The following is a 27,636-nucleotide window of genomic DNA, read 5'->3' as shown; positions in this document are numbered from 1 at the left end:
CCGAGAATCACTTCAAGTCCTGGGTGGTGGCCATGTTGGTGCGCAGGGGAAGGACGCCCTCCACCCACTCGCCGGGCCGAGACACCATCTCCTCGAAGAGGCGCTTCTCCTCCCCGCGCGAGTCCATCCACTCCACGAGCTGCCCGTAGCTCATGCCTGCCAAGCGTCGGCACAGGCGACAAACGCACAACCACGCGGTCATCGTGCAGCCATCGGTAGGCCACGCAGCCATCGGTATCGGTGGCTCACGGGTGAACAGGGAAAGGCCCCAGCCCCGCTCAAGAGGCCTACTCCTCTCTTTCCACGCCGGCCGGACGTCTCTCGCGAGAGTACCCCCACACTACAGCCTAGAGCACGCGACCTGCCCGATCGGCTGCCACGTACCCACTGGGGAATTAGGAGTCCCGTGCCCTTGCGGCAACTGCCGCGTCAGGAGATGGAGTTGAACCGGCGAAGTCCGGCGTGTTAACCGTGACACCGCTGTGGCCTTCACAGTTCTCAGACCAGCCTGTCAGGGTCAGGTTTGGCGCTGGACATGTCTGCTGGGTGTGGCAAAACCGCTTCCTCTGGTTACAGGTTCTGCAAAACAAACCAATTCTAACGACCCTAGCATCCGCCCAGGACACTGTAAACTTCAACCATAGGAGGCTAGAGTCGTCTTGGTGGCGGCTACGCACGCCTGTCACCCAGCGCTGTGGAGGCAAGCGAGGGTTGGTGGATTGCGCAAACGTTGCGTCTGTGTTACGGATGATATGGATGTCTATTGTGTTGGTGAGTTGATTGGGTGGGGGAGAAGAACATTCACAGCAGGTGGCGACTGATTTAGGTGGCCCAGTAAGTTCTTGAGTAGGTCCAGGTGTGGCAGCACCTATTGTGGAGATGAGTATTTAAAGCGAGCTGCGAACAGAGCTAGAGGATGGAGGAAGGCAGCCTTGGAAGGGGCCTCTCTCCAGCAGCGCACCCTCGAAGTAAGGCGAGCACCCCATGCTCTACCGCGCCCTTGTGGACTCCCTTTGTGGAGCGACGCCAACATCTGTAACCGGCTGGCTACGCACGCCTGTCACCCAGCGCTGTGGAGGCAGGCGAGGGTTGGTGGATCGCGCAAACGTTGCGTCTGTGTGGGATGAAATGGCTCCTCTGGGCCGCTCCGATTTCCTCCCATTTACTTTACTTGGCCTCAAGCACCTTAATATACAGGGTGCTTACATTTTTTTTAACACTTCTGAGAATTTGCAACAATACTACGAGAAATGTGCCTTCGGGCTCTGGAAACCACCTGGAGAAGATTCCAGGCAATGTGTTGACAATGATGGCCAACAAGTGGAGATTGACTTTTTTAAGCTATTAACATGACATTTGTTATCACGTTACAGTGTATCATTATTATCCGTTCTTTTTCCATTACAAACGATAGTCCCATATAAGTGTTAACATTGTTTTGAAGCACCCTCTATAGAGAGGGCCGCAGAGCTTGGGCACCGAGTGGCTGCCACCTTCCCAGTCGTCTGTGGTCCCCCCCCCCTCTCTCTAGGATGTAAAACGAATGTCTTTAGAACTTCTCTGCGTTTAGTTTGTCGATCCTTCCCCCACACCTCCAAAATAGCACGGTTGCCTACGCACGGTGCGGAAGAGGCTCAGCATACACACATACATAACAAGTGCGTCACAAGCGGACATTATTACTACTAGGGTCAATCGTCGATTCATCTGGCGGCTTCGCTGGGTGGGGGCGCCGGATTTATATAAGTATATAAATGTGTTGTTAAACCCGCCACCACCGGACACAGCCAATTAGTAAGGCTTGTCACGTAAACAGAACGTGCCAAGTCGTTACTAGTACAGCACACCGGTGTGTTGGAGAGCCAAGCCACAACACTTATAATCCGAGTACGACGTTTCGCCAGTCAACTAGCTTCATCAGGCGACAGCCACATTTGTTGAGAGGTCCTCCCTGTTTCGTTCCTTCGACTGTATTATTGCTCTTTGCGAGCGTGACCCCCCCCCCCCCTAAAAGGATTGGTGTGCGGGCGGGAGGGCGGGCCCGGCGCTCACCGGTTCCGTTGCCGAGCCGCACGCCGCCCAGGAACTGGTTGGTGGAGAACCGCTCGTGGTCCCAGACGGTGAGCTCCACGCACGCCTGCAGCACGTCCTGGTTGCGGAAGCCGTCGTACACCATCGTGTGGTTGTACTCCGGGTTTATCGACTTGCGGATCACCCGCGTCTTCTGGCGGCTCTTCCGGCTCGTGTCCGGAAGGATGTAGCTGAACGTCGGGAAGAGAGAAAGAGCGCATGTTGGGGTAAATTCAACTTTTTGTTGTTGTTGAAGATTCGAAGCTTAAAATCAACAGGTGAAAAATACGCGGCCGTCGTTGGGTCGGCAAGTCGGGAGGCAAGGGGGTTGCCAGATCACCACACCAATGACGTGAAACTCCCCGTGAGGGTCTTAGGAGATGCCCAGACCCCTGGCTCACCAGGAGAAGGTGGTACAGCAAGCGAATGAATCGTCATCTGTTTCTATCTGTATGGGTTTTATTTTGGTCCTCCGGTTTCCCTCGTCTTAGGATGTGCAGTAAGTGTGCCATTTGATGCGATAAACACGCTAAGAATATCCAGCACAATTGTGTGTGGACACACGGCTGGGACGGAGGGCTGGGGCGGGTGTGAGGGGGGGGGGGGGCGTAATGTCGGCGCACTAACCGGCCGTGTGCATGGCCGCTGCCCACGGTCGCGTGTCGGGACTCACCACTTGACGAACGAGTCGACCCCCTGCGCTCGGTGGGGCAGCACGTTGTTGGCCTGCTTGATCCAGATGTGGATCTCGCCCGTGGGTGGACTCTGGCCACCTGTCGCCGAGGGAGGAACAGTTAAAAGTCAAGGCGCCAGGAGGGCCCTGCAATTATCCCGGCTCGTGCCTCTGCTGGCCAGCAGAGGATATTTTTTGGGCCTAGTCTGCCACGCTGGTTAGCACCTTATTGGAAGAAGAGATGGGAGTACCCACACTTTACCTCATCACACGCGAGCTGCCTGTCGACCTAACTGCAGTTAACCCATTTGTTTTGACACTGCTGGGTGGACAAAGGCGTTGGGGCAGAGGGGGGAATTTAAGAAACTCGCCGCCGTTGTCTCGACTGCCACGCTGTGAGATGGGAGTGAAAGCAGTTCTGCTGACCGTTACACGGTGTGCTTGGTGGTAGTCGCGATGATGTTTCTGAAAATCTTTTCAGAGTTATGTGCGGATGTGTGGATATGGTTGATGTTGTCGGCGAATAATGCTTCTGATTCTGAAATAAAAAGTGGCCATTTGGCTTTTTAAAAGTTATAATACAAGTGGTTTTTGTGAAGGCTTGGCAGCATTGAGGGTCAACACAAGAGGTAGATGGTCGGACCTAAGGGCCGTAAAGACTTTCTAGTCGATTGATGAAAGGAGGTTTCCTGACGCTATTGAGATATCCGGTGAGGACGAAGGGCCAGGTGACGGAACTCTGGTTTGATTCGTTTTATTGATTACCCCATAGGAGGAGCCGTTCAAGATATCGGCAATGAGGTCACCACGTGCATTTGAAAGGGAAGAGTGCCAAAGTTTGTTGTGGGCATTGAAATCTCCAATAACAATTGAGTCAAATTTCGATTTAAAACTTTTGTGACTGCAGGGATTCATCTTCTTGGTTCTTTCGGTAAAGTCACGTAGAAGGGAAATAATAAAATTATAAAAATAAAACATAATAAAATAATTCTCACGATGTTTCGGCCACAACGCAAGCAGCCGTCCTCAGGTGAAGAACAGATGCCGCGACTCTAAGACCTGTTCTTCACCTGAGGACGGCTGCTTGCGTTGTGGCCGAAACGTTGTGAGAATTATTTTATTATGTTTTATTTTTATTTCCCTTCTACGTGACTTTACCGAAAGAACCAAGAAGAACAATTGAGTCGTTGTTTGGTAAAAGTCGATTTATATTGAACTGATATAGTTGCAAGGGCAAGAACTGGTCGGTGGGATGTAGACGTTGATTATAGTGAGTGGGCCTAGATGGGATTTTATACGGACGCTTAAAACTTCTGTGGTGATATCAGAAGGAGGCATTTGGATTTTAATTTCTTCAAATTGAATGCTGTTATGGATAAGGAAAGCGAGACCGCCACCAGCTATTGGTCGGTTTCGACGGAGGAAAGTGAAATTTTGAAAGTTGGGCAGGCGAGAAGTGGATTTTAATTTAGTTTCTTGGATGGGGGCTATATTAATGGAGTTTTGTTGTAGGAAGGTGCTGAGTTCAAGAGATTTGTTGTTGATGCCGTTGATGTTTAGTTGAAGGATTTTTAGGTCGTTTTTGTTGTGGACGTTTTGTTGTGGTTGAAACGGTGGTTGCAATGGATGAGGTGGTGGTGCGAGTGTGGTTGTGCAAGTAGGAGTTGTTGGAGTGGATGATGTACAATATTTGCAGAATCAGCTGGAATTTGAACTGGGGATGCAGGCTAAAGTACTGCAGCGTTTGTGTTACCAAGCTTTACAAACGTTGCATTGGATAGAATTTGCATTGACGTTCTTGCCGCAGACGCCACAAGGGAAAAACGGGGCCTGGATTCAATTCGACGTCCCCAGCAATAATGAGAAGCCAGCTCCAGTATTTCGGGAGGCCTGGGCTTGGCTGGCGAAAAAACAGGAAAGTGCGAGGAGTGATGTTGCCATTTGCAAGTGCTTTCGTAGTACTTGGTCTCTCTACTTCGAACAAGCGGCAACACTGGAGAGGCGTCATCATCATCGTCGTCGTCGTCATCGTCATCAGCCATGATCTATCCACTGCTGGACGAAGGCCTGCCTGAGCCGTCCGCCACCTGGTGGTGTTGCTGTCGATTCCCCGTCGGAGCGGTTTCAGTGCGGGTCGCGGATTCAGTGCTTACCAATAGAATTTGCCGGAATGAACTTGAGCCCAATGAGGATCTGGCCCCTGGTCTCTGCCGGCTCTGTGCTTGTGAAGTCCTGAAACGGACAAGGCAACGTCATTCTGTTTAACATGTAGGCTTTGTCAATGTTGCAGTGGGTTTTACTCTCCAAAACATACCGGTTTAGTGCTGCACTCGTAACGAATCGGCACGTTTTGTTAACGTGAGAAACCCTCACTAATTGGCTGTGTCGGGTGTGTGGTGGGTTTAACGACACTTTTTTTTTACGCGATCTAACCCAAAATCCTCTTGCTCTGCTCACCGTCATCATCGAAGGAAGGCAAAGATCCACCATGCGGCCTAAAACGGACTGTTTGGGGCAAGTGCTGTTGAGGGAGCAGCCCCCATGAAGGGCCAAACCTCCGATGAGTACGGTTGGCTACGCAGGGCGCGAAAGAAGTTCAACATACGTACTCACAAGGCTGGCGCGCCACACAAAGTGGTGGGTGGCCAGCACCACCACGCCTGGCCGCCTTTGTATCCCGAGTGGCAATGTTTACACACTTTACCAGGTACTCGGTTGAGGCTGAGCCGACCATCAAAATGCCCTCTACATATTCATCTTACAAACCCTGGTTAGGAGGGGGTGGGTTGACTCAGCCCACATCATCCCTCCAGGGCGAGGAAGATCAACAGTAGTTGTCCCCACCCACCATAGGAATGTGGAATTTCCATCACTGGCTCTGCAGCAGGGTTGTAAACGGGAAACGGACACCTATGCCTCGATGCGGCTCATTTGAATGGCAGGGCATCACCGACTCGACCTTTTACCATAGCACGTGGGTGTGTATGTACGTTGAACTTCCTTCGCACTGTACATAGCCAACCGTGCTAATTGGAGATGTGCAGGGAGGGGAAGGATGATAAACTAAACACAAAATGCAGTTCTAACATCGGGAAGGTAGAGCGTTCCAGACGGTCGCGGAAGCGCATCAGAAAGTGCTTGCGATGCGGTGACCATCTTTGTTCGGTGGTCAGCCAGATTCCACGGAGAGGATGAAATGCGCACACAAAGCAGGAGGGCCGCTTATGTCTCGTGGTGGCGCACGCATGCACGCACGCACGCACACACCCGCGCCACCACGCCTCACCTTTGGCTGCAGCGTGTACCAGTTCATGACGTGGTTGGCCCAGTCCCAGCTGTTGAGGATGAGGTTGACCTCCCCCAGGAAGATGTTCCTGCCGAACGTGTCGTTGTGCCACACCGACAAGTTCAGCACCCGCTTCCTCAGCTCCGTTCTGTCCACCTTGTACTGGCGCGGGGTCACACACAGTGGCAGTGGCAGCAGCAGCGGTAGCGGCAGGGTTACGTTGCTTGCCAGCTCCCATTTAGCAACGACGATGTCAACTTGTAACGCTGTGCCGCCGCCACACAGTGTCCGCTCACTCTCGTAGAGAGAGAGGGTATGACTCAGAGGCGCCAGGAGGAGGAACCTCACCTACCCACCCATTCAGTCACCCACCCACCCACCCATTCAGTCACCCACCCACCCACCCATTCAGTCACCCACCCACCCATTCAGTCACCCACCCACCCACCCATTCAGTCACCCACCCACCCACCCATTCAGTCACCCACCCACCCACCCATTCAGTCACCCACCCACCCACCCATTCAGTCACCCACCCACCCATTCAGTCACCCACCCACCCATTCAGTCACCCACCCACCCATTCAGTCACCCACCCACCCATTCAGTCACCCACCCACCCATTCAGTCACCCACCCACCCACCCGTTCAGTCACCCACACACCCATTCAGTCACCCACCCATTCACTCACTCACTCACTCACACACCCACCCATAGACGAGCGAAGATGCAGCAGCAGCTACGCAGTGGGTTATCGGCCAATTCATATGGGAGGAAACCGAAGCACCCACAGAAACCCCAGGCGTGCGAGAGGGAAACACTCTATCCCATACAGACGGAGCAGGTGGAGTCCACATTTTTGCTGTGCCGCCTTCTCCTGGCGAACCAGGGGTACAGCTCCTCCTCGACGCACACGGGAAGGGAGTTTCACAACCCATCTGCGTGCGATCCACCAACCCTCACTGCTGCATGGACAGTGCTGGATCACAGGGCAAGTGCAGCAGCAGAACCACCATCACCCATAATCTCGAGATTACAAAATGCCTCAAAGTAAGACCACCCCCCACCCCCGAAACGTACGCACGGTGTCAATAAAGTCACACAAATCTGGTCTCACGCATGCACACCAATATCCGCTACTAAGTGACTGACGTCACCACGGCACCTGTGCCAGGCCAGGTGCACTTTGAGGCCACATGAAGTGTCGAAGGCTCGCTGACAGAAGGTTTCGGGACAGACCCAGGTGCCATGGGTTGCCTGACTGAGATGACCGGTAGATGTACCAGCTGTACCCCGTACTGTGCCAATTTGCTGTATTTTATCCGCCCGGTGCTCCGCTCGTTGTTGTAAGCATCACTCCTCTGCCCTCCGTTGTTGCTGGAGGGCGACTGCCTCCAACTGCCCAGTAGCGTCCTTCACGAGCCTCCTCCACAGAGGCCGATGTTGACACCACTGGAACCAGTCGTCGGCAAGTCCACTCCGCTCCACATCCTCCCGTACCACATCACTCTATATCGTGCCTGTTTAGCCCCCTCAATGCGGATAAACAGAAGCTGCTTGGGCATGTGGTGCCTGGGCATGCGGGCAACATGACCCAGCCAAAGGAGGCCTTGCCTGCCGAAGGAGCTCACGAATGGGAATGTGTCCAGATTTTTCAAGGATTTGTAAGCTCCTCACACAATCCAGCCTGGTTAAACCCAGTTTCCACGCACACACACACGCACGGACACATACACACATGCACACACAGGCATGCATGCACGCATGCACATGGCTATCGATTATAAGACACATCCCAAACTCTCACTATAGAATACGGGGAGAAATGTGGATAATCTGGAGGATATGGTAATTTGTGGTGGTGGTAGAGTTGGTGGTGGTGAGGTGGTTGTTGTGGTGGTGGTGGAAGCGGTGGTGGTGGTGGTTACGCACGCGCAGAACTTCGCTGTACATGGGCTCCAGGGTTTTCTTTTTCACCATCGTCTTGCGTTTGCTCTGCCGCGATTTGTCTGGCAGGAGGTAAATCTTCACGTAGCTGTTGGCAAGGGGGGAGAGGGAAGAGGCATCTCATTGTTCCTCTTGTTGTGGCTTACTCAGGCACACAGTCTCGCCGAGTCTCAAGACTCGTTTTCACGAGGGTCCAGCCAAACGTGATTCTAGTAAGCGGACTGCTCCACTCAGCTACCCCAATACAACCACGTGCACTCTGGTGGAGCAAGCGAACTGCTCCATTCAGCTACCTAAACACAACCACGTGTACTCTGGTGGAGCAAGCGAACTGCTCCATTCAGCTACCTCAACACAACCACGAGTACTCTGGTGGTACAAGTGGACTGCTCCACTCAGCTACCCCAATACAACCACGTGTACTCTGGTGGAACAAGCGAACTGCTCCACTCAGCCACCACCCCGGATGCCGTGGAATGGCTCACATTAACCACACGACCGTAGCCCCGCTGACTCCATGAAAACACCAGGGCACTCCGCCCCAGCCAGTGTTTGGTTAACGGTGTAATCATTATATTTATTCACTGCTCCTATGAAGTGAATGTTTATTTTATTCAGCAATGAGTACCGTTATTGTGATTTTGCTCATTTGGTCGTGGTGACGGTGGTGGCAGTGGCGGTGGTGGCAGTGGTCGGGGCGCGGCAGTTACAGTGTTGGTAGTGGTGGCGGTAGTGGTGGTGGCTGTGACAGTGGTGGCGGTGGCAGTGGCGGTGGTGGTGGTGACGTAGGTGGTGGTGTTGGTGCTCACGGGTCGGAGCGGTTCTTCTTGCCGTGTGCGGCTGCAAGGCCACGGCAGCGGTTCACGTGGACAAGCAGCTCGCCGCGGCGGTCCTCATAGGAGAGCGAGAACTCCACCTCGCCCGTCACGCTCACGCTCCCAAAGTCGCCCGCCTCGCTGTACAGGCTCATCATGCTGCTGCTCACCTGCACACCGCGTGCGCACCGCACACGATCTCAGCATCATCGTCCTTATTAATTATAATTCGTTATTTTTATGCTGCGGTTAATGATGTGTGATGATGATCCCGCCTCACGCCCCGCCTCACGCCCCGCCTCACGCCCCGCGTCACACCCCGTGCGTCTCACCGACGCTGACGACGACGTGAAGCTGGACACGGTGTGGCTCGTCACGGTGCTGCCGGTCTTCCGGTGAAGTCGGAAGTTGAAGTTCTCCGTCATGGAGTCGGTCTCGTCGTCCTTTTCACTCTGGGAACGAACACACAATCACCGTCGTCACCATCAGCCTCCCCCACGCCGCCGTCGCCACCTCCCATCTTCATCGTTCCATCTCCGCGGGGGGCGTCCGCTAGGCCGCCACTCCGTCATCGCGGCCAGCGGCGCGCGTCCGGTCGTTTAAAACCTGCGTGGCGTTGTCTCGTCCATGAGCTTCGTGACCGGCATACACCGCCGTGACATCACACCGGTGTGCCGCCGTGGCAAAGTACCTGGTGTGACGCGACATTTTGGGAGTTACACAGGCAAGGCAGAAATCTCGCTGTTCACTCGGACAGACGGACAGATGGACGGACGTACGATCTCTCCCCCGTGCCACTCAGGGTCCAACCCAGTACCAAGATGCCGATGCACGATTGCCGACTCTTTTCCAACGGCGTTGCCAGGACACTGACGTCCGCCGCTGCATAACAGCAGATAGCAGATGTAGGGGTTTGCGGTTAACGTAGCTGCTGCAAGAACCGCTCGGCTACATTGAGCACATCCCAATATTCGTTTGCCACATTGCACGCTGGGCATTTGTTCACGAGTTGTCATTTGGGAAGACAAGTTTCAGCCGTTCCCAACGAGTCTTACCTCGTCCGATGCCAACAGATCTGGCACAGATCGGCTCAAATTCACCGATTCCGCAGGCTCCGGGTCTTGGCCGTTACCTGAAATGCAAAATAACGAGACGCTTATATTACCGTCATCATCATCGTCGCTGCCGTCATCGTTATCATAATCATCATCATCGTCGTTATCATCGTCATCATTGTCATCATTGTCGCTGTCATCATCATCATCGTTGCTGTCGTCGTCATTATCAATCATTATCATCGTCTTCGTTGTCATAGTCATCATGATCGTCATCATCATCGTCGCTGCCATCATCATCAGTCATCGTCATTGTTGGCCATGGTCAATCCACTGCTGGATGAAGGCCGCGCATCGCGTTTCAGCTTTCATTCCGCTCTGTTTTGCGCACGGCCACGTTCCTCGCACGGCTGCCGACGTATCTGCGTGTGTGTGCGAGCATGCGCGTTGAACTTCTTTCGCACCGCACGTAGCCAACCGCGCTGATCGTGTGCGTGCCGAGCGCCGTGCTCACCCGTGGCGGCCGACAGGTCCTCCACGCTACGCGTCAGCAGCTGCTTGTTGTTGGTGTTGCTCTTGTTCGCCCGAGCGAGCATCCTCGCGACGGGGCTCATGCCGTTCCCTGCGGCATAACGCACACAACGGACGCGGCGTCAACTCGAGGCTAAGCTCACACAGATACTCAACACATGCTGTGGCAAGCGGACGCGTCTTGATAGGGGTCGCCGCCGGAGCACGGCCACGAAGCCACAGGGTGCCTTGCGCGATCCGGGATTGTGCACGTCGGGAAGCTCTCGGCTCCACCGAGACGCCGGCGCAGTGGACACAGTGGCGGCGTGAACGGCCGTCGAGAAACTCACAGCGGCGGCGGCTTTTGGCTGACCACCATCGCGAGCGCTTTCGGATGCGCTTCCGTGGCCGTCTGAAACGCTCTTCCCTTCCGAATGTTGGGAAGCCACTTGAGGGCCATGCACTTTTAAATCATCGAGATTTACAAACTCATTTCTTTAGAGCTGCTTTTTTTGTTTAGTTTGTTGTCCTTCCCGCGCACCTCCGATTAGCACGGTTGGCTACGTATGGTGCGAAAGAAGTTCAACACACACAAACATAAACAGACCCATAGACTCACGCAGAGACCCATAGACTCAAGCAGAGACCCATAGACACAGAGACCCATAGTTTGTTGTCCTTCCCCCGCACCTCCAATGAACACGGTTGGCTACATACGGTGCGAAAGAAGTTCAACATACACGGTACATATGTAACGGGTTCCGGAGACACTTGTAGAGGTAACTCCTTTATTACAATACAACACTCCAACAGTCCTGATACTCTGTTACAGCCTAGGTACACAGCCTAGATACTCTACTCTGGCTACGCTCTGGAACTCGCCCTCACAAGGTCGTCGAGTCGGGAGTTCCAGAGTCCCACCACTGGCTCTCACATCGTCCCAGGGTCCTCAGATGGCTGGTCTTGGGTCTTGGGTCTTGAGCTACGACTGGCCCCGATCGTCCAGGGAGCTCCGCTTTTATAACTAGTCCCCAACGAGGGGTGGGGCCGTGTGCGCCCCCAGATCTCCCACAGAGCACACACAGCCCCCCCCTTTGGCGGCGCCAAGGGGATTAAGCGTCTGAGAACCCAACGCCTGGTGCCAAGGGGCTTAAGCGTCTGGACCCGCCCGGGAACCCAACGCCTGGTGCCAAGAGGCTTAAGCGTCTGGCCCACCCAGGGTCCCAGAGCCCCCAGCAGCCCCTCCCCTCCCATGTCACTACACATACTAAAGCTCAACAAGGCCTCCGTGGAGACACCGGGACACTCCGCGGGGCCCCAGCCGATGTTTGGGGGGGGAGGGGGGCGGTGTAATAACGACGTTCCGTTAACTCCGTCTAACAAAGCCAACGATTATTTCGGCCGGCAGCGTTGTTTCTTACCGACGCTCGCCCTGCCCGGCAAAGCCTCGGCCAGTCTCAAAGACTCGTCATTAGCAAGATGTCCTGTGAGGTTTTCACAGCAGGAGGCGCGGTGTTTGCTGCTGTGCTAGTGCGATCCCAGTTGAGCAAGTTTGCAGATCATCTCTCGGCATTGTGATGTGGTTTGGGGCTCCACGGTGGCTAGGAGATGTTAACTACCTCGCCTGGTATACAGGAGGTCGTAGGTTCGATCCCAACCATGACGCCTGTTTTGGATTTGGAGTTTACGGTCTCTTTCCCCCCATTTAGATTCAACGTGCGTTTAACTGCTATAAATTTGTGATAAGCCGCTTCATTGTGCTATCATTTGTGATAGCCAGGTCGCTTCTGAAAACGAGCTACACAGCTCAATGGGGCCTTACCTGGTAAAATGGTTTAGTCAAATGGTTTTGAGATGTTTTTTTTGGTTTGTGATAGGATGAAACTGGAGAATCCGGAGGAAAATCTATGCTGAACAGGGGGAAGAAAATACAAACTCCACACTCAACGGTCCTTTTCACAGACTGTTGGGACAAGTGCTGTTATAGTGAGCACCTATGAAGCCTGCTGGCACGGCACACGAGGGGGTGGGTGAACCAGGCTGAGTCCGACCTCGGGCTAGGCGCAGGACCGGATCAGACATTTGTCACCGGTGTTAGATGAGCGTGGGAGTTAAACTTGGCTCCCTCGCACTCACTCTGCAGAACTGGTGGAGAACTGGTGGAGAACTGGCGGAGAACTGGCGGAGAACGTGCACGTACCACACAGGAATGGTGCCGGGATTTAAACCCGGGTCATTGTCTCATTCAGTGCCACATTGCCATCCCGATCAAGCCACAGTGCCGCGCCGGTCACCGACACATTCAATACCATGATGCCACCCTGCCGCCCCGATCACAGATTCATTCAGTACCATGGTGACACCCTGCCGCCCCAGTCACGCCAAGGTGCTACCCCAGTCACCGACTCATTCGCTCGGTCAGCCTCACCGGACACCTCGACCGGTCCACTCACCCATGACGGCGCTGCCAATGTCCAGGGTGCCCGCTCTCGGCATGCATCCCGGCCTCCCCGGCGCTGCCAGGTCGTCGTCATTGTCCGACGCATCTCCAGGCAATCTGTGGTGGTTGGCAACTTCTTCAAAAAACATCACATTTCTCTCGGCACGAGCGAGGGGGCTGCGCCAGTAGCGTCGTAACGAAATCCTCAGTGGCATAGTCGCTACATTATCAGTGGCGTAGTAACTACATTATCAGTGGCGTAGTAACTACATTATCAGTGGAGTAGTAACTACATTATCAGTGGCGTAGTAACTACATTATCAGTGGCGTAGTAGCTACATTATCAGTGGCGTAGTAGCTACATTATCAGTGGCGTAATAACTACATTATCAGTGGCGTAGTAACTACATTATCAGTGGCGTAGTAGCTACATTATCAGTGGCGTAGTAACTACATTATCAGTGGCGTAGTAGCTACATTATCAGTGGCGTAGTAACTACATTATCAGTGGCGTAGTAGCTACATTATCAGTGGTGTAGTAACTACATTATCAGTGGCGTAACTACATTATCAGTGTTGTAGTGATTACATTACTCGTAGCATAGTAACTACATTATCAGTGGCGTAGTAATGAAATCTTCAGTGGCGAAGTAACTACATTATCAGTGGCATAGTAACTACATTATCAGTGGAGTAGTAACTACATTATCAGTGGTGTAGTAACTACATTATCAGTGGCGTAGTAACTACATTATCAGTGGTGTAGTAACTACATTATCAGTGGCGTAGTAATTACATTATCAGTGGCGTAGTAACGAAATCATCAGTGTAGTAACTACATTATCAGTGGTGTAGTAACTACATTATCAGTGGCGTAGTAACTACATTGTCAGTGGTGTAGTAACTACATTATCAGTGGTGTAGTAACTACATTATCAGTGACGTGGTAACTACATTATCAGTGGCGTGGTAACTACATTATCAGTGGCGTAGTAACTACATTATCAGTGGTGTAGTAACTACATTATCAGTGGCGTAGTAACTACATTATCAGTGGCGTAGTAACTACATTATCAGTGGCATAGTAACTACATTATCAGTGGCATAGTAACTACATTATCAGTGGTGTAGTAACTACATTATCAGTGAGGTAGTAACTAGATTATCAGTGGAATAGCAACTATATTATCAGTGGCATAGTAACTATATTATCAGCGACGTAGTAACTACATTATCAGTGGCATAGTAACGACATTATCAGTGGCATAGTAACGACATTATCAGTGGCGTAGTAACTACATTATCAGTGGTGGAGTAACTACATTATCAGTGGTGTAGTGACTACATTATCAGTGGCGTAGTAGCTACATTACCAGTGGCGTAGTAACTACATTATCAGTGACGTAGTAACTAGATTATCAGTGGCATAGCAACTATATTATCAGTGGCATAGTAACTATATTAACAGTGACGTAGTAACTACATTATCAGTGGCATAGGAACTACATTATCAGTGGCATAGTAACTACATCCTACAATAGGAATGTGGAATATCCACCAATTGGCTATAGAGGGGCTGCAAATGAGATCAATCGGGGACAAGCGATAGCACTGCCTCAATGTGGTTGATGTGAGCAGCAGCGGCGGCACCAGCGGCGGCAGCAGTGACAACAGCAACAACACCAGCAGCAGTGACAACAGCAGCAGCAGCGGCGGTGGCGTTGGTGGCAGCGGAGTGGTGACGGGCGCTGTCGGTGTCCATGAGTCTCAACGTGGCCGCTCTTTACCTGGACGCAGGAGAAGCCTGCGGAGGAGTCTCCTTGGCGTTGCTCACCGTGATTTCCGGCACACGACGGCGGCGATCGCCGTGATCACGGCCACCATCGTGATTACGGCCACCATCGTGATCACGGCCACCATCGTCGTGATCACGGCCACCATCGTGATCGCCGCCGCTATCGTCGTGATCGCCGCCGCCGTCTCGGTCGTAACGGGCGACCTCGACGTCGTCACGTCGTTCTGATCTCTTCCCCCGAGCATCAATTGTCGCATCACGCTCCTCAACGCTGCCGCCTGGTGAGGGTGCTCGACGAGGGTCGTGGGCCTGCCGCGAGACGGTGCTCCTCGCTGCATCGCTCGTCTTCGTCGCGCCGCCGCCCCTCACCGTAACATCCACCTCCTCCTCCACCTCCTCCTCTACCTCCTCCACCTCCTCCACCTCCTCCACCTCCTCCACCTCCTCCACCTCCTCCTCTACCTTCTCTACCTCCTCTACCTCCTCTACCTCCTCCACCTCCTCCACCACCTCCACCTCCACCTCTTTCTTCACTTCCTCCTCCACCTTCTTCTTCACCTCCTTCTTCACCTCCTTCTTCACCTCCTTCTTCACCTCCTTCTTCACCTCCTTCTTCACCTCCTTCTTCACCTCCTCCTCCTCCTCCTCCTCCACCCCATCCACCCCCTCCACCACCTCCTGCTCCAATTCCTCCTCCACCTCATCCACCTTCTTCTTCACCTCCTTCTTCACCTCCTTCTTCACCTCCTTCTTCACCTCCTTCTTCACCTCCTTCTTCACCTCCTTCTTCACCTCCTTCTTCACCTCCTTCTTCACCTCCTTCTTCACCTCCTTCTTCACCTCCTCCACCTCCTCCTCCAACTCCACCTCCAACTCCACCTCCTCCTCCGAGACAAAATCTCCTCTCTCGTCTGGAGACATGGCACGCTTGCCTTTTGGAGAATTCCCGCTCCCGATGCTCGGCGCGTCCAGAATCGCTTTCGCCATCATCACTTCCACCTTGTCTAGGAGAGATTCGACGTTTTTGGAAATCATCTTTGGCACGAGCGGAGCCGGAGCCGCCGCCGCTGTCCTACGTTTAACGTTCCGAACGACCGGCTCCCCGTCTTGCCCGAGCGCGCCCTCCCTCAGGGAGCCGGAAGGAGAATTCCCACCAAAGGCATCGCTCCGGATGCTCACGCTGGCCGGGCGCGCATCGTTGGCCGGACGCGCGTCACTGGCCGGATGCGCGTCATCATTGCTGTGGCGTGACCTGTGCTCCACTTCGTACTCGACTGCAGGTGATATCGCCTCAACCCTCAAGTCGCCTTTTTCTTCAAGCGTCTTGGCATGGGACTGCGATGATTTTGCTTTAGAATCCATGATCTCAGTCGTTGTCTCGCTCTCCTTTATTCCCCTGGAATCACCTCGTGCCGGCAGTTTGGATTTTCGTTCTGCTTTCAAAGGCTCCTTTCTTGGATACTTTCTGGAATAATCATCATCATCGGCCACCACCACCTGCATTTCTTTCGGATAATTTTCCCCATTTCCTTCTTCTTCCACCGCTTCGTCAGCGGTGGAAGCCCAACGTGACCCACCTTCCCGACGCCTATCGTTTGCGTGTTTCGTTTCCCCATTGTAATAATCTCCGTCCCTCTGCCGCGCCAGCGAAACACCGATGACGCCACCTTTTGGCGCCGCCTGCGGAGCCTTGGAGCGATGTTCATCCTCCTCCGCCGCCGCCCGCACTTTACGCACCTCTCGATGACAGTCGACCCGGGGTCGCGTCACGCCCTCCACTCGGCCGTCGTCTGTGCCATCGGGCTCTCCACTCCCTGTCGCCTCCGCCGCCGCCGGTGGTGGTCTCAGTTGACTGCTGGAGACGTCTCCTCCCGACGCTTCATCGCGAGGCCGACGAGGCCGCGGCACCGGGGCCGCCGGTTTCGGCAGCGCGACGGCGTCAGCGTCGTCCATTCTGCCGCCGGGCGGCGACGGCAGAGATTTGTTCAAATGGGGCGTCGCATCGGGGAACCGATGTGCGGCGTCGTCTTCGTCAGGACGTCCGACTATATCTTCCGCACGCGTTTTGCTTTCGACGCGGCAAGGCTCGTCCGAGCGAGAGTGGTCTTGCTGTTGTCTCGGAGAGGATCGATGCCTCTCGCTCGATGCTTGTCTGGTTTTCTCGCGGTGGCGCAGATCTGGTAACGCCGGCTCTGCTGGCGAGTGGCCACCCTCCTCCTCCTCCTTCAAACCCCCACGACTTAAGGAAGTTCCCGCAGCTTCATGGGGAGACTTCCCGCATTCCCGGCGCGTGGGAACGCTGGGGGCGACGGTCCCCACGTCGGCATCCTCGCGATCCGCCGATGGCTTACTGGCGGCTCGCGGGCGATTGCGCTCGGAGTCGCCGCCTCCGTCGCCTACGGCATTTGCTGAAGGATCAGAGGCGGCGGTAGAGCCTCGTTCATCGGAGCGACCGGGCGACGATTCGCCCCGACCAGTTTCGCGTTTCTTGAGCGCCTCCGACTTTGCTGCCGCCTGTGCGAGCGGTGGATGTTTGTCTCTGACAGGAAGCTGTCCGCCAGAAGGTGGTCGACTCGGCTGAATATTTTCTCCCTCTTTGCGGCTCGCCCCTGTCCGATGTTTTTGCGGAGTCTTCCCGTCGTTGCTCTCTGGAAGTTTGGCGGCGGCGGCGGTGGCGGCCCGCGGTGATGGTGCCGACGTCCTGGATGCTTCTGACGAAGGCCGTGATGGTGGCGGAGACAAGCGCGGCCTGGTCTCGCGTGGAGGGACCTCGCCGGCGTCATCTTCCGAGAAACTGGACGCTCCGATTCCGTCAAACGGATTGCTTCTCATCTACAAGCCAGACGTCGCAGTCACCACACATGCAGGACAGACCAACCTCAAGGTCATTGTTGCTCAACCGACCGGCGGCCCCGTTACTCGTCTGACACATCGACGGGGTCGGGAAGGCAAATGAAGATATGCGAAGGCGATAATTTGCATTTGCACATCCACTGCTAGATGAAGGCCTCTCAACGCTATACGAGCTGATTCCGCCACTCCATCTCTGGAGCGGACGAAAAAACCACCATCGCTTCCGATGATTCGGCCCTGCCCAGGTGTAGCTCGCCCTCAAGCCGACGAGATACCTCCGCTCCACGCCGGTTCTGTGGCCGCGTACGTGTCCCTCCCGCCATCGGCCGCGGTTGCCAGCACACTTTTCTCGGTGACGTGCGGCCAACGTGGCATGATCACCGGAATGTTACTTGCTCATTATCAAATTTAATTCTCCCAAAAAACCTCCTCCCCCCCCCCTCTTGCCCTACTCTCACCTCGCCTCGTCAACAGGTGCCCTGGGGGCATCCTCCCTCCATTATTTCCGTCTGTTCAGGGAACCTGTTTTCTGCACGGACTCCGTGTTGCTCCTCTCTACCAGCAGCCTTCCCCCTGCCAAGTTCCTCCGATCGCTCCCCACACCTCGTCACCATCACCCCACCTCATCACCTCACCTCCTCACCCCAATATATATATATATAAAAGGAAAAAAAATTGAGTTTGTGGGTTTGTTTGTGGTCGCTCGCTTGGCTCTCCAACGGTGGGGTTTGTGAAAAAAAATAGCCAGGCACCACGCCATAAGTCCCCCGGTCAGCAAGCGCTATTCCTTTTTCACACCCGTCAACTTTCAATTAGTTTAATTAGCGATTTAGTGCGATTTTTTTGCGCTAAAATATTATTTTATTACTTATGACGTATGCACGACCATACCAACTCACACGCCTTTGGTGGGGGAGATGGCCCATACCAAGTCGCACGCCTTCGGTGGGAGTGAGGGGGACTTTTTCTTTTGCGTTAAAATGATATAAACGCTCACGTAAATTCTTAACTGTGTGATGTCCCCCCCACCCAGATGCGTACAGTTATTACTACTATACAGTCGCTAGATGCTACCACTATAGGCCGTAGATATTACTGTCAGGGGTAGCAGCCCAGCCCGCCAAGGTGCCACCTCGGCCAGCTGGACAATCTAGGCGAGGCCTGAGGCTCTGCACCGAACTAGGCCTCACCACACCACTCTGTCAAGTGAGTACTTTGTGCTATAGAGTCGATAAATACTGCCATAGAGTCAGCATGTACTACTGTAGTGATAGCAGGTACCACCACAGTCGGTATGCACTGCTGTAATCATAGCAGCTACCACCACAGTATGCACTGCTGTAATCATAGCAGGTACCATCACAGTATGCACTGCTGTCATCATAGCAGGTACCACCACAGTATGCACTGCTGTAATCATAGCAAGTACCACCACAGTATGCACTGCTGTCATCATAGCAGGTACCACCACAGTATGCACTGCTGCAGTGAAAGCAGGTACCACCACAGTATGCACTGCTGTAATCATAGCAAGTACCACCACAGTCAGTACGCACTGCTGTTACATTTTTAAGAGGAGCTTTGAAATATTTTTAAGACCCGGGCAACGCCGGGTACTTCCTGCTAGTGTGATGAATAAAAAAGCATTTTTTTCATTTTACCATGTAAGGCCCCACACTCACTAAGCTATTGTAGCTCTCTTTTAAAAGCGACTTGTCCACAAAAGCATTGCGGTGATGTCACCGCCACTTGGCAGCAAACGGCTGTTGGTGTTGTGAGAGGGGACGTGTGTAACGTCGTAACGCTGTGGCCACCGGAGCACAGACGCGCTTCGCCACGCGTCGCTGTCACGCGTTTCCGTCACGTGTCGCCATCACGCGCTTTGCTACGCGTCGTCACATGTCACCACGTATCGTCACGCATCGTCACGTGTCATCACGCGTTTTCATGCATTGTCACACGTCGCCACACATCGTCACACGTCATCACACGTCACCACACGTCGCCACACATTGTCACACATCGTCACCCGTCATCACACGTCGCCACACGTCATCACGTGTTACCACATATCGTGACACATTGTCACGTGTCGTCACGCATCGTCACGTGTCGCCAAGCGTTTACCTGCACGGCAATGGGATCGCTCACGATGATGGGATGCCCCGCGTCCCGCTTTGTTTTTGTCGCGATGGATCTGTTGGGAAACGCAGCACAGCTCGTCGCACACGTGTGCATGCACACACACGTAGCCATGCTGCAATCCTATGCGTTCCATTCTGGCCACCAGCCCGGTGCACGACCACCCAGGTTCAGCTCCGCCTAGCTTGCATGACCCTGGTGAGGCCGAGCGAGTTGCTCGCCGGTTGACAACCGGTGCGGAGCGGAGGCCGTGACACCACCACCGCGGCTACCGACGAGACAACAACGCAAGCGCCAAGTTTAGTAGTAGTAGTAGGAGGCTTTCACGACCAATATTATCCATGAGATGTTTTTTTTCGGTTAGGTTGCATAAAATATAAATGTGTCGTTAAACCCGCCACCACCGCCAATTAGTGAGGTTTGCCAAGCAAACAAAACATGCCGATTCGTTACTAGTTCAGCACTAATCAGTTGTTGTGTTTGAGAGTAAACCCTTTACAACATTTACACTTTGAGTACCGTGACGTTTCGCCGGTAATTACAACAACCACAACCACCAGCATCATCGGGCGACTGCCAGAGTTGTGGAGAAATCCTCCTCCTTTGTTTCAGGCCTTAAATATTGTTGGGGGATAAATGTGATGTCGTCACTTGTGAGCCAATCAGGTGGTAAGAACAGGGTGGGGGGGGGTTAATGTAGTCATTAATTACAATGGATCTCTATGATTGGGCCGGGAGCTTACGGTTCATCGGCAGCCTTGCGAGGAACCGGCTTCCTGTGCCGGGGAACGTCACCGACCGCCGCTCCGTCTCCACGACGCTGGGGTCCTCCTGGGGACACGAGGGGGCACGCGCACACACACACACAAGGCAAAGATCCCCCGTGTTGCCTTAACAGACTGTTGGGGCAAGTGCCAGCACCAGGCCCGACCGCCTTTGTCTTCCAAGTGGCGATGTTTTTACACACCGCGGCCAGGCACTCGTTTGAGGCAGTCGAGCTAGGGGAGGCCCATGACCGGTTCAGACAATCGTCACCGGTGTTTGCCATGAGCGGGAATCAAACTCGGGTCACTGGGTTCATAGCGCAGCGCGCTAGCCACTACTACACTACCGGTCTCCCACAAGTGGTAGTGTAGTGGGGGGGTGAGGAGGGGGGCACACGCACGCACACACACACGCGCGCGCACGCACACACGCGTGCACACACACGCGCACAACAACATGCAGGCGACATGACCCAGCCAACGCAGCCTTGCCTGCCAGAGGAGCTCACCGATGGGACTTTGTCCAGATCTTTCAAGGATTTGTGAGCTCCTCACACAATCCAGCCTGGTTAAACCCAGGAAGGATCATAGGCAGGCCAACCTAAATGTTTCTAACTGGCGAAGATGTTCCATTAGGGGAGTCCACGTTTCGCAAGCATAGAGAAGGTAGGAAATGACCGTGGCCGAGAAAACCTGCAGCTTCGTGCGGAGCTACAGACCAGGTAAGCTTCCACATCGTGTTACGCAACCAATGAAAAGATAATGGCGCTCGACTGATTCGGAGTGAGACCTCTGCTGTCAAACCGGAGCTGGTGATGAGCACACTGCCCAGGTATGGGTAACTCTTCACTCACTCCACAACTGCCCCATCACCAATTGGTTCTGATGATGAGAGTAGGCCTTTCAAATTTTTTCAGCCATCCTGAACACCTCCATCAGCCAAGGTATCTCGGGAGGTCTGGACCATGTACCCAAAGCAGCCATTGCAGCTGCATGAGTCACAGTCCTAAACCTCGCCCATTTCCCCTCGACATCTGGAGGAGTGGGGGACGATGCCAACCCCAGCCGCAAGCGATGATTACATTTTCGCTTGCAACTTTCATCAGCTAGCTGACACCAGGTCACCTTGGGTTTGAATGGGGTCCTGGGTGTACACCCACCACCAGAGTTAAAGAATGGCAGGCGCATCTTACAGATGACAAGTCGATGGTCACAGTGGGCAGATCAGCTCCACAGTAGGTCCTGGTATCAAGGACATGGGCCCACATCCGCTGTTCCATCACTACGTAGTCCAGTAGATGTTCTTGGTTGGACCCGGCATGCATCCATGATGTTGTGTGGATGTGCCGATGCCAGAACAGAGTGTTGGTAATTATAAGCCCATTGGCTGCACAAAAATTTAGCAGCCTCCTACTGTTGTTATTGAGCTGATCTGACCCATGTCTTCCAATTACTCCGGCCCAGGTGCCAGCATCATGACCAACTCAGGCATTTAAGTCGCCCAACAAGATGACTCTATCCCGAGGGGCCACTTTAGCTAGCACCTGTGACAGGAGGCCATAGAAGCCACCTGACTCATCGGCCTTGCCTGTATCCCCTTCACGGATGTTCGTCTTTGGTGGGGGCATAAGTAACCACGACCACCATTCCTCGCCTCCGGTTGATGGGAAGGCGAGCCCAAAGTAGTCTGGGGCTTACCGCTTCCCACACTTCACCGCCACGCTCCAACTTCCCCCTTCATTCTTTTGTTCAGAAGAAGAGCCACACACTGTTGTTTGGCAGTCTCCTGCCCCGAGTAGAGGACTGTCCACCCCTCATGGTGGCAGGAGCCAGAGCCGGTCGACCAGACCTCCTGAATAGCACAGAAATCCAGGCGGTACCGGTCCAGCTCCCGACAGAGGAGTGGCAGCCTCTACTCCACAGTGAGTGTTCGAACATTCCACGTGGCCATCCGAAATGACTTTTTGTTCTATGAGATCTCTTTTACCAGTGGCAAAATATAATAGTAGGTTTTTACCCTTTTAACTGGTACAAGGGTAAAAATTCAATCTCCTGGCTCCGCCAAAAGGGATTTGGCCAGGAAACGTCATAGACGCCTGTCCCCCAGGGCCTCCGGCACTAGCTTATTAAGTAGATATTTTATACGTGGTTTTGTGGTAATTAATTGAAGGTGGAGGGGTTACCAGCCCCTCGCACCCATCCAGAGCCCCCATTTGGCCTCTGTGGTGGTTACAAATGTCATGAAGGGAACGGTCAATCTAAATTGGCCCTCCTCCCATGGCACTGCCCACCACAGCATTGCCATCCGGCACCGTGAGGAGGTCGGAGGTTGTTTTTGCTGGACACACGCACACACCAATGCATATGCGCACACATGCACACACACACGCACACGCACACATATGCGCGCACATACACACGCACACGTGCACACACACACGCGCGCACACACACGCACCCACACATGCGCGCACACACGCACCCACACATGCGCGCACACACGCACACACACATGCGCGCACACACGCACATGATTGCGTTCCCTCGACAACCCCCCGATCCCCTCTCTCCCCCCCCCCCACCACCACCGATTTTTAGCCAAAAGGTGAAAATGTGCGGGCCCCCCCCTTGCAGTCCACACTCTCTCACCGGGTGAGGAGGCGGCGGAGGAGGCGGAGGAGGCGGCGGAGGAGGCGGAGGAGGCGGAGGAGGCGGCGGCGGCAGTGGCGGTGGCAGTGGCGGTGGCGGTGGCGGAGGAGGCGGCGGAGGAGGCGGAGGAGGAGGCGGCGGCGGCAGTGGCGGTGGCGGAGGAGGCGGCGGAGGAGGCGGAGGAGGAGGCGGCGGCGGCAGTGGCGGTGGCGACTTTGGTGTCGTCGTGCTGCAGAGAGACCTGGACGAGGTCCGTGGAGGGCGTCTGGTCGAGGGGGTGGTGCCGGGACTTGGTGACGTTGAACCAGTCGCCACTCACCTTCCATCGCTCCTTCCAGCTGGCAAGCCGCCCCTGCTGTTGCCTGCAGCAGCGGTAGCAGTGGCAAGTGGCAGCAGCAGCGGCAGCAGCAACACAAATTTAGCACCGAGAGTGCTGTACTAGGAACGAATTGGTAAGTTCTGTTTAGGTAACAAACAATTACTAATTGGCTGTGCCGGGTGGTGGCGGGTTTAACAGACGCATTTATATTTACGCGATCTAACCCAAAAAACCTCTATTATGGACCAATTTATATCATTACATTAACCCCCGTCCGCCTCCAATCTTCGCACCCGATCGGCACACAGTGATGCCATCATCTTGCTCCATTTAAACATTCTGGCAAATCGCCTGACGAAGCTAGTGGTTGTTGTAATTGTAATAAAGGACTCGATCACTGGGTCTGTCTCCGTTGTCCTTTATTTGGGTTCCTTACACTTGTCCCACACGGCCCTCGCTCAGAGCCTCCCCGCTTGGCAGCTCCACAGCTGCCTTCGCTCCCGTAGCCTTTTGCGCTCCTGCAGCTCCGCTGCAGGTCCCTGGTGCGGCCCTCCGGCTGCTCTCACTGCAGCTCCACCGCTGCTCCCCGTTCCTCCGTGAGTCTTACTGTGTGTGTGGCGATCTCGCCACTCTCCAACCTCCACCCTGCGTGGCCTCACTGTGTCTCTGTCCCCAACACTCTCCCGTCTCTTCCGGTATCTCTCCCTTAAGACCTCACCCCTCTCTCTCACGTGACCTAACTCCTCCCCCCCGTGACGTCATATCCGCGAGGCCGTTTACGCCCGCATTACATAATCACTGGCGAAGCATGGTGCTTGAATTGTAAAGGTTGTTGGCAACGGTTACATTTTGTTGATGTGACAAACCTTACTAAGTGGCTGTGGACTCTCTCTCTATCTCTCTCACCTTCCCCGTGAACACTCTCTCTCACCTTCCCCGTCACGCAGTGTACCTCGGGGTAAACACTGGATCGTATACTCAGCGACAAAAGGCACACTTTAAACACCAAAGCCAAGGTCAACACGCGAAACAACATTATGCGAAAGCTTGCAAAAATTCCAAGTGGGGAGCACATCTATCCACTCTACACAACACCGCATTAGCACTTTGTTTCTCTGTGTCTGGATATGCATGCTCCACCTAGGGACGCTCAACCCACAGTAAACGTGTCTACACCGCCCTAAACGACACGTGCAGAATCGTGTCAGGGTGCCCGAGAGCCACCCCTGGTTCCCTGCCTATCTGGCAACTATCTGGCACAGCGCCCCCTAGCATCAGCAGGAGGGTAGCAGGTGACCACGACCGGCAAATGGTGGAGGGGTACAATCGTCATCCGCTACGTGGTCATTGGCCAGCACCACCACCACCGTCGTTGTCTGTCATATCGAGAAACAGCTTCTTGTGGTCCACCGTACCACTGACACCACATCACCGGAATCTGCTCGAACTTCCCTCTGACAAAAAGAATGGGAAACATCAACCTCGCCCCTGGCTCCAATTCCGAATGGCTCACATGGCAGAGCCTACACAGACTGAGACTGGGTTTCGGCAAGATGCAACTCTCTCATGAAATCATGGGGGGGGGGGGGGGGGGCTCATCGCAAGCGAACAATGTGCACTTGTCAGGAGATGCAAACCGTGGATCATCTCCTGAGATGCGCTGCAGCACCCACAATGCACCTGTCAAGATTTGGCAATGCCAACACCAGGAGCGGTGGCCTGTGCAGAATATTGGGAAAAGATGATTTCGGTTGGACAGGAGACACGAAGAAGAAGACCTTCCCCGTGAACTCTCTCTCCATCTTTCACCTTTCCCCATGAACTCTCTCTCTCTCTCACCTTCTATGAATTCTCTCTCTTTCTCACCTTCCCCCATGAACTCTCACTGACCGTTCCCCATGAACTCTGTCTCTCACCTTCCCCAATGAACTCTGTCTCTCACCTTCCCCGTGAACTCGCTCTCTCTCGCGCGCATTAATTTCCCCTCTCGCGCAATACATTTCTGTAATGATTAACGCAGTTTTATTCCTATCAAAACGTCGCCGCTGCTCGGAATTACATTGGTGACCTGCCAACGGGCCTAACCAAGAGGGTTTTGAATTATCCGCGCAGAGTCGTCCCACGTGGCGACTTCTCCCAGTGAGCGCGGCAACGTTACTCCGACGTCGGCATAACGTTCGCTGGGATATGGACGCAGGAAACACGAGGCGCCGACAGGGAAGGTGGACCAAAAGCTGAAGAAGGTTGCATTCAGCAGTGGATAGATCACGGCCGGCACCGACGACGGAGTTACTCACCGGACCCTCTCCTCCTCCCGTTTCCTGAGCTCCGCGTCGCGATGGAGCACCTCCAGGATGACCGCCCGCTCCTCTTCCGACAGGAAGCTCAGGTCGAGCATCGCTGAACCTGCGAGGGGGGGGAACCACAGAATCCTGGTATTGGGGGCTGACTCGATAAAACGATCACCACTTTGTTGAGAAGCTAACAATGGTTGTCCTCTTCTGAATAGGCCACCATCACCACTGAGATAAACACCATTTACCACTGCCACTACCATCACCCACCATCACCACCACCACCACCACAACAACAACCACCATCATCCACAGCGCGGATGACAACGTCTGCGTTTCCGCCCGACATCGTCACTGGGGAGAAATGCGGTCGTGTGTTGTGCTGATGATGATGATGTTATTACCCAGTACTTATGGTAATACGGCTGATGTTGATGTTATTAGCCAGTCAACATGGTAATGATGATGTTAGCCAGTGAAGATGGTGATGATGATGTTAGTCAGTGAAGATGGTGATGATGATGTTAGCCAGTGAAGATGGCGATGATGATGTTAGCCAGTGAAGATGGTGATGATGATGTTAGCCAGTGAAGATGGTGATGATGATGTTAGCCAGTGAAGATGGTGATGATGATGTTAGCCAGTGAAGATGGTGATGATGATGTTAGCCAGTGAAGATGGTGATGATGATGTTAGCCAGTGAAGATGGTGATGATGATGTTAGCCAGTGAAGATGGTAATGATGATGTTAGCCAGTGAAAATGGTGATGATGATGTTAGCCAGTGAAGATGGTGATGATGATGTTAGCCAGTGAAGATGGTGATGATGATGTTAGCCAGTGAACAAGGCAATGATGATGTTAGCCAGTGAAGATGACAATGATGATGTTAGCCAGTGAAGATGGCAATGATGATGTTAGCCAGTGAAGATGGTAATGATGATGTTAGCCAGTGAAGATGGTGATGATGATGTTAGCCAGTGAAGATGGTGATGATGATGTTAGCCAGTGAAGATGGTGATGATGATGTTAGCCAGTGAAGATGGTGATGTTGATGTTAGCCAGTGAAGATGGTAATGATGATGTTAGCCAGTGAAGATGGTAATGATGATGTTAGCCAGTGAAGATGGTGATGATGATGTTAGCCAGTGAAGATGGTGATGATGATGTTAGCCAGTGAAGATGGTGATGATGATGTTAGCCAGTGAAGATGGCGATGATGATGTTAGCCAGTGAAGATGGTGATGATGATGTTAGCCAGTGAAGATGGTAATGATGATGTTAGCCAGTGAAGATGATGATGTTAGCCAGTGAAGATGGTAATGATGATGTTAGCCAGTGAAGATGGTAATGATGATGTTAGCCAGTGAAGATGGTGATGATGATGTTAGCCAGTGAAGATGGTGATGATGATGTTAGCCAGTGAAGATGGTAATGATGATGTTAACCAGTGAAGATGGTGATGATGATGTTAGCCAGTGAAGATGACAATGATGATGTTAGCCAGTGAAGATGGTAATGATGATGTTAGCCAGTGAAGATTACAATGATGATGTTAGCCAGTGAAGATGACAATGATAATGTTAGCCAGTGGAGATTGTAATGATGATGTTAGCCAGTGAAGATGGTGATGATGATGTTAGCCAGTGAAGATGGTGATGATGATGTTAGTCAGTGAACAAGGCAATGATGATGTTAGCCAGTGAAGATGGTGATGATGATGGTAGTCAGTGAACAAGGCAATGATGATGTTAGCCAGTGAAGATGGTGATAATGATGTTAGCCAGTCAAGATGGTAATGCTGCGTATGATGTTGACGATGATGACGGCCCGGAATTAGCTCTGACGAGACGTGGACGCAAACATCATCAACCTCGTCAACAACATCAACATCAAACATCTACATCTCGTGAGTGGCTCTGGCTGCGTAACAATGTCTCACCTCGGCGTGTAGACATGGAGACGCGGAGACGAGACGCACACACAGGGTGAGACACACAAACACAGAGACACGGACAGAGGGA

At 53.5% G+C, this 27,636-nt stretch overlaps 1 protein-coding gene across 1 annotated transcript; it reads right to left on the bottom strand.

Moving 5' to 3' along the window:
• Positions 1-27,636, bottom strand: LOC144949018 (uncharacterized). The gene is made up of 21 exons (XM_078878802.1): positions 27,555-27,636; positions 25,617-25,725; positions 23,242-23,362; positions 20,357-20,418; positions 19,573-19,642; positions 16,170-17,424; positions 15,586-15,866; positions 15,292-15,447; positions 15,127-15,237; positions 14,585-14,985; positions 12,811-12,914; positions 10,362-10,469; positions 9,848-9,924; positions 9,125-9,244; positions 8,787-8,962; positions 7,963-8,065; positions 6,030-6,191; positions 4,897-4,975; positions 2,744-2,843; positions 2,053-2,261; positions 1-156 (listed from the first exon to the last, which is right to left on the bottom strand). Exons 1-21 carry the CDS (start codon positions 27,568-27,570, stop codon positions 8-10), a joined length of 3,969 nt encoding a protein of 1,322 aa, XP_078734928.1. The 5' UTR covers positions 27,571-27,636; the 3' UTR covers positions 1-7.

Source organism: Lampetra fluviatilis, chromosome 52, assembly GCF_964198595.1.
Source record: "Lampetra fluviatilis chromosome 52, kcLamFluv1.1, whole genome shotgun sequence".
Lineage (NCBI taxonomy): Eukaryota > Metazoa > Chordata > Hyperoartia > Petromyzontiformes > Petromyzontidae > Lampetra > Lampetra fluviatilis.
The sequence above is the reverse complement of the archived record's forward strand: the minus strand, read 5'-3'. Positions and strand labels throughout refer to the sequence as shown.

Coding starts and splice junctions, on each gene's coding strand:
- LOC144949018 (XM_078878802.1), bottom strand. Junction 15,448..15,585: donor CTCTCCTAGACAAGGTGGAA/GTGATGATGGCG, acceptor GTGGAGTTGGAG/GAGGAGGTGGAGGAGGTGAA. Junction 8,963..9,124: donor TCACGTCGTCGTCAGCGTCG/GTGAGACGCACG, acceptor CGCGGTGTGCAG/GTGAGCAGCAGCATGATGAG.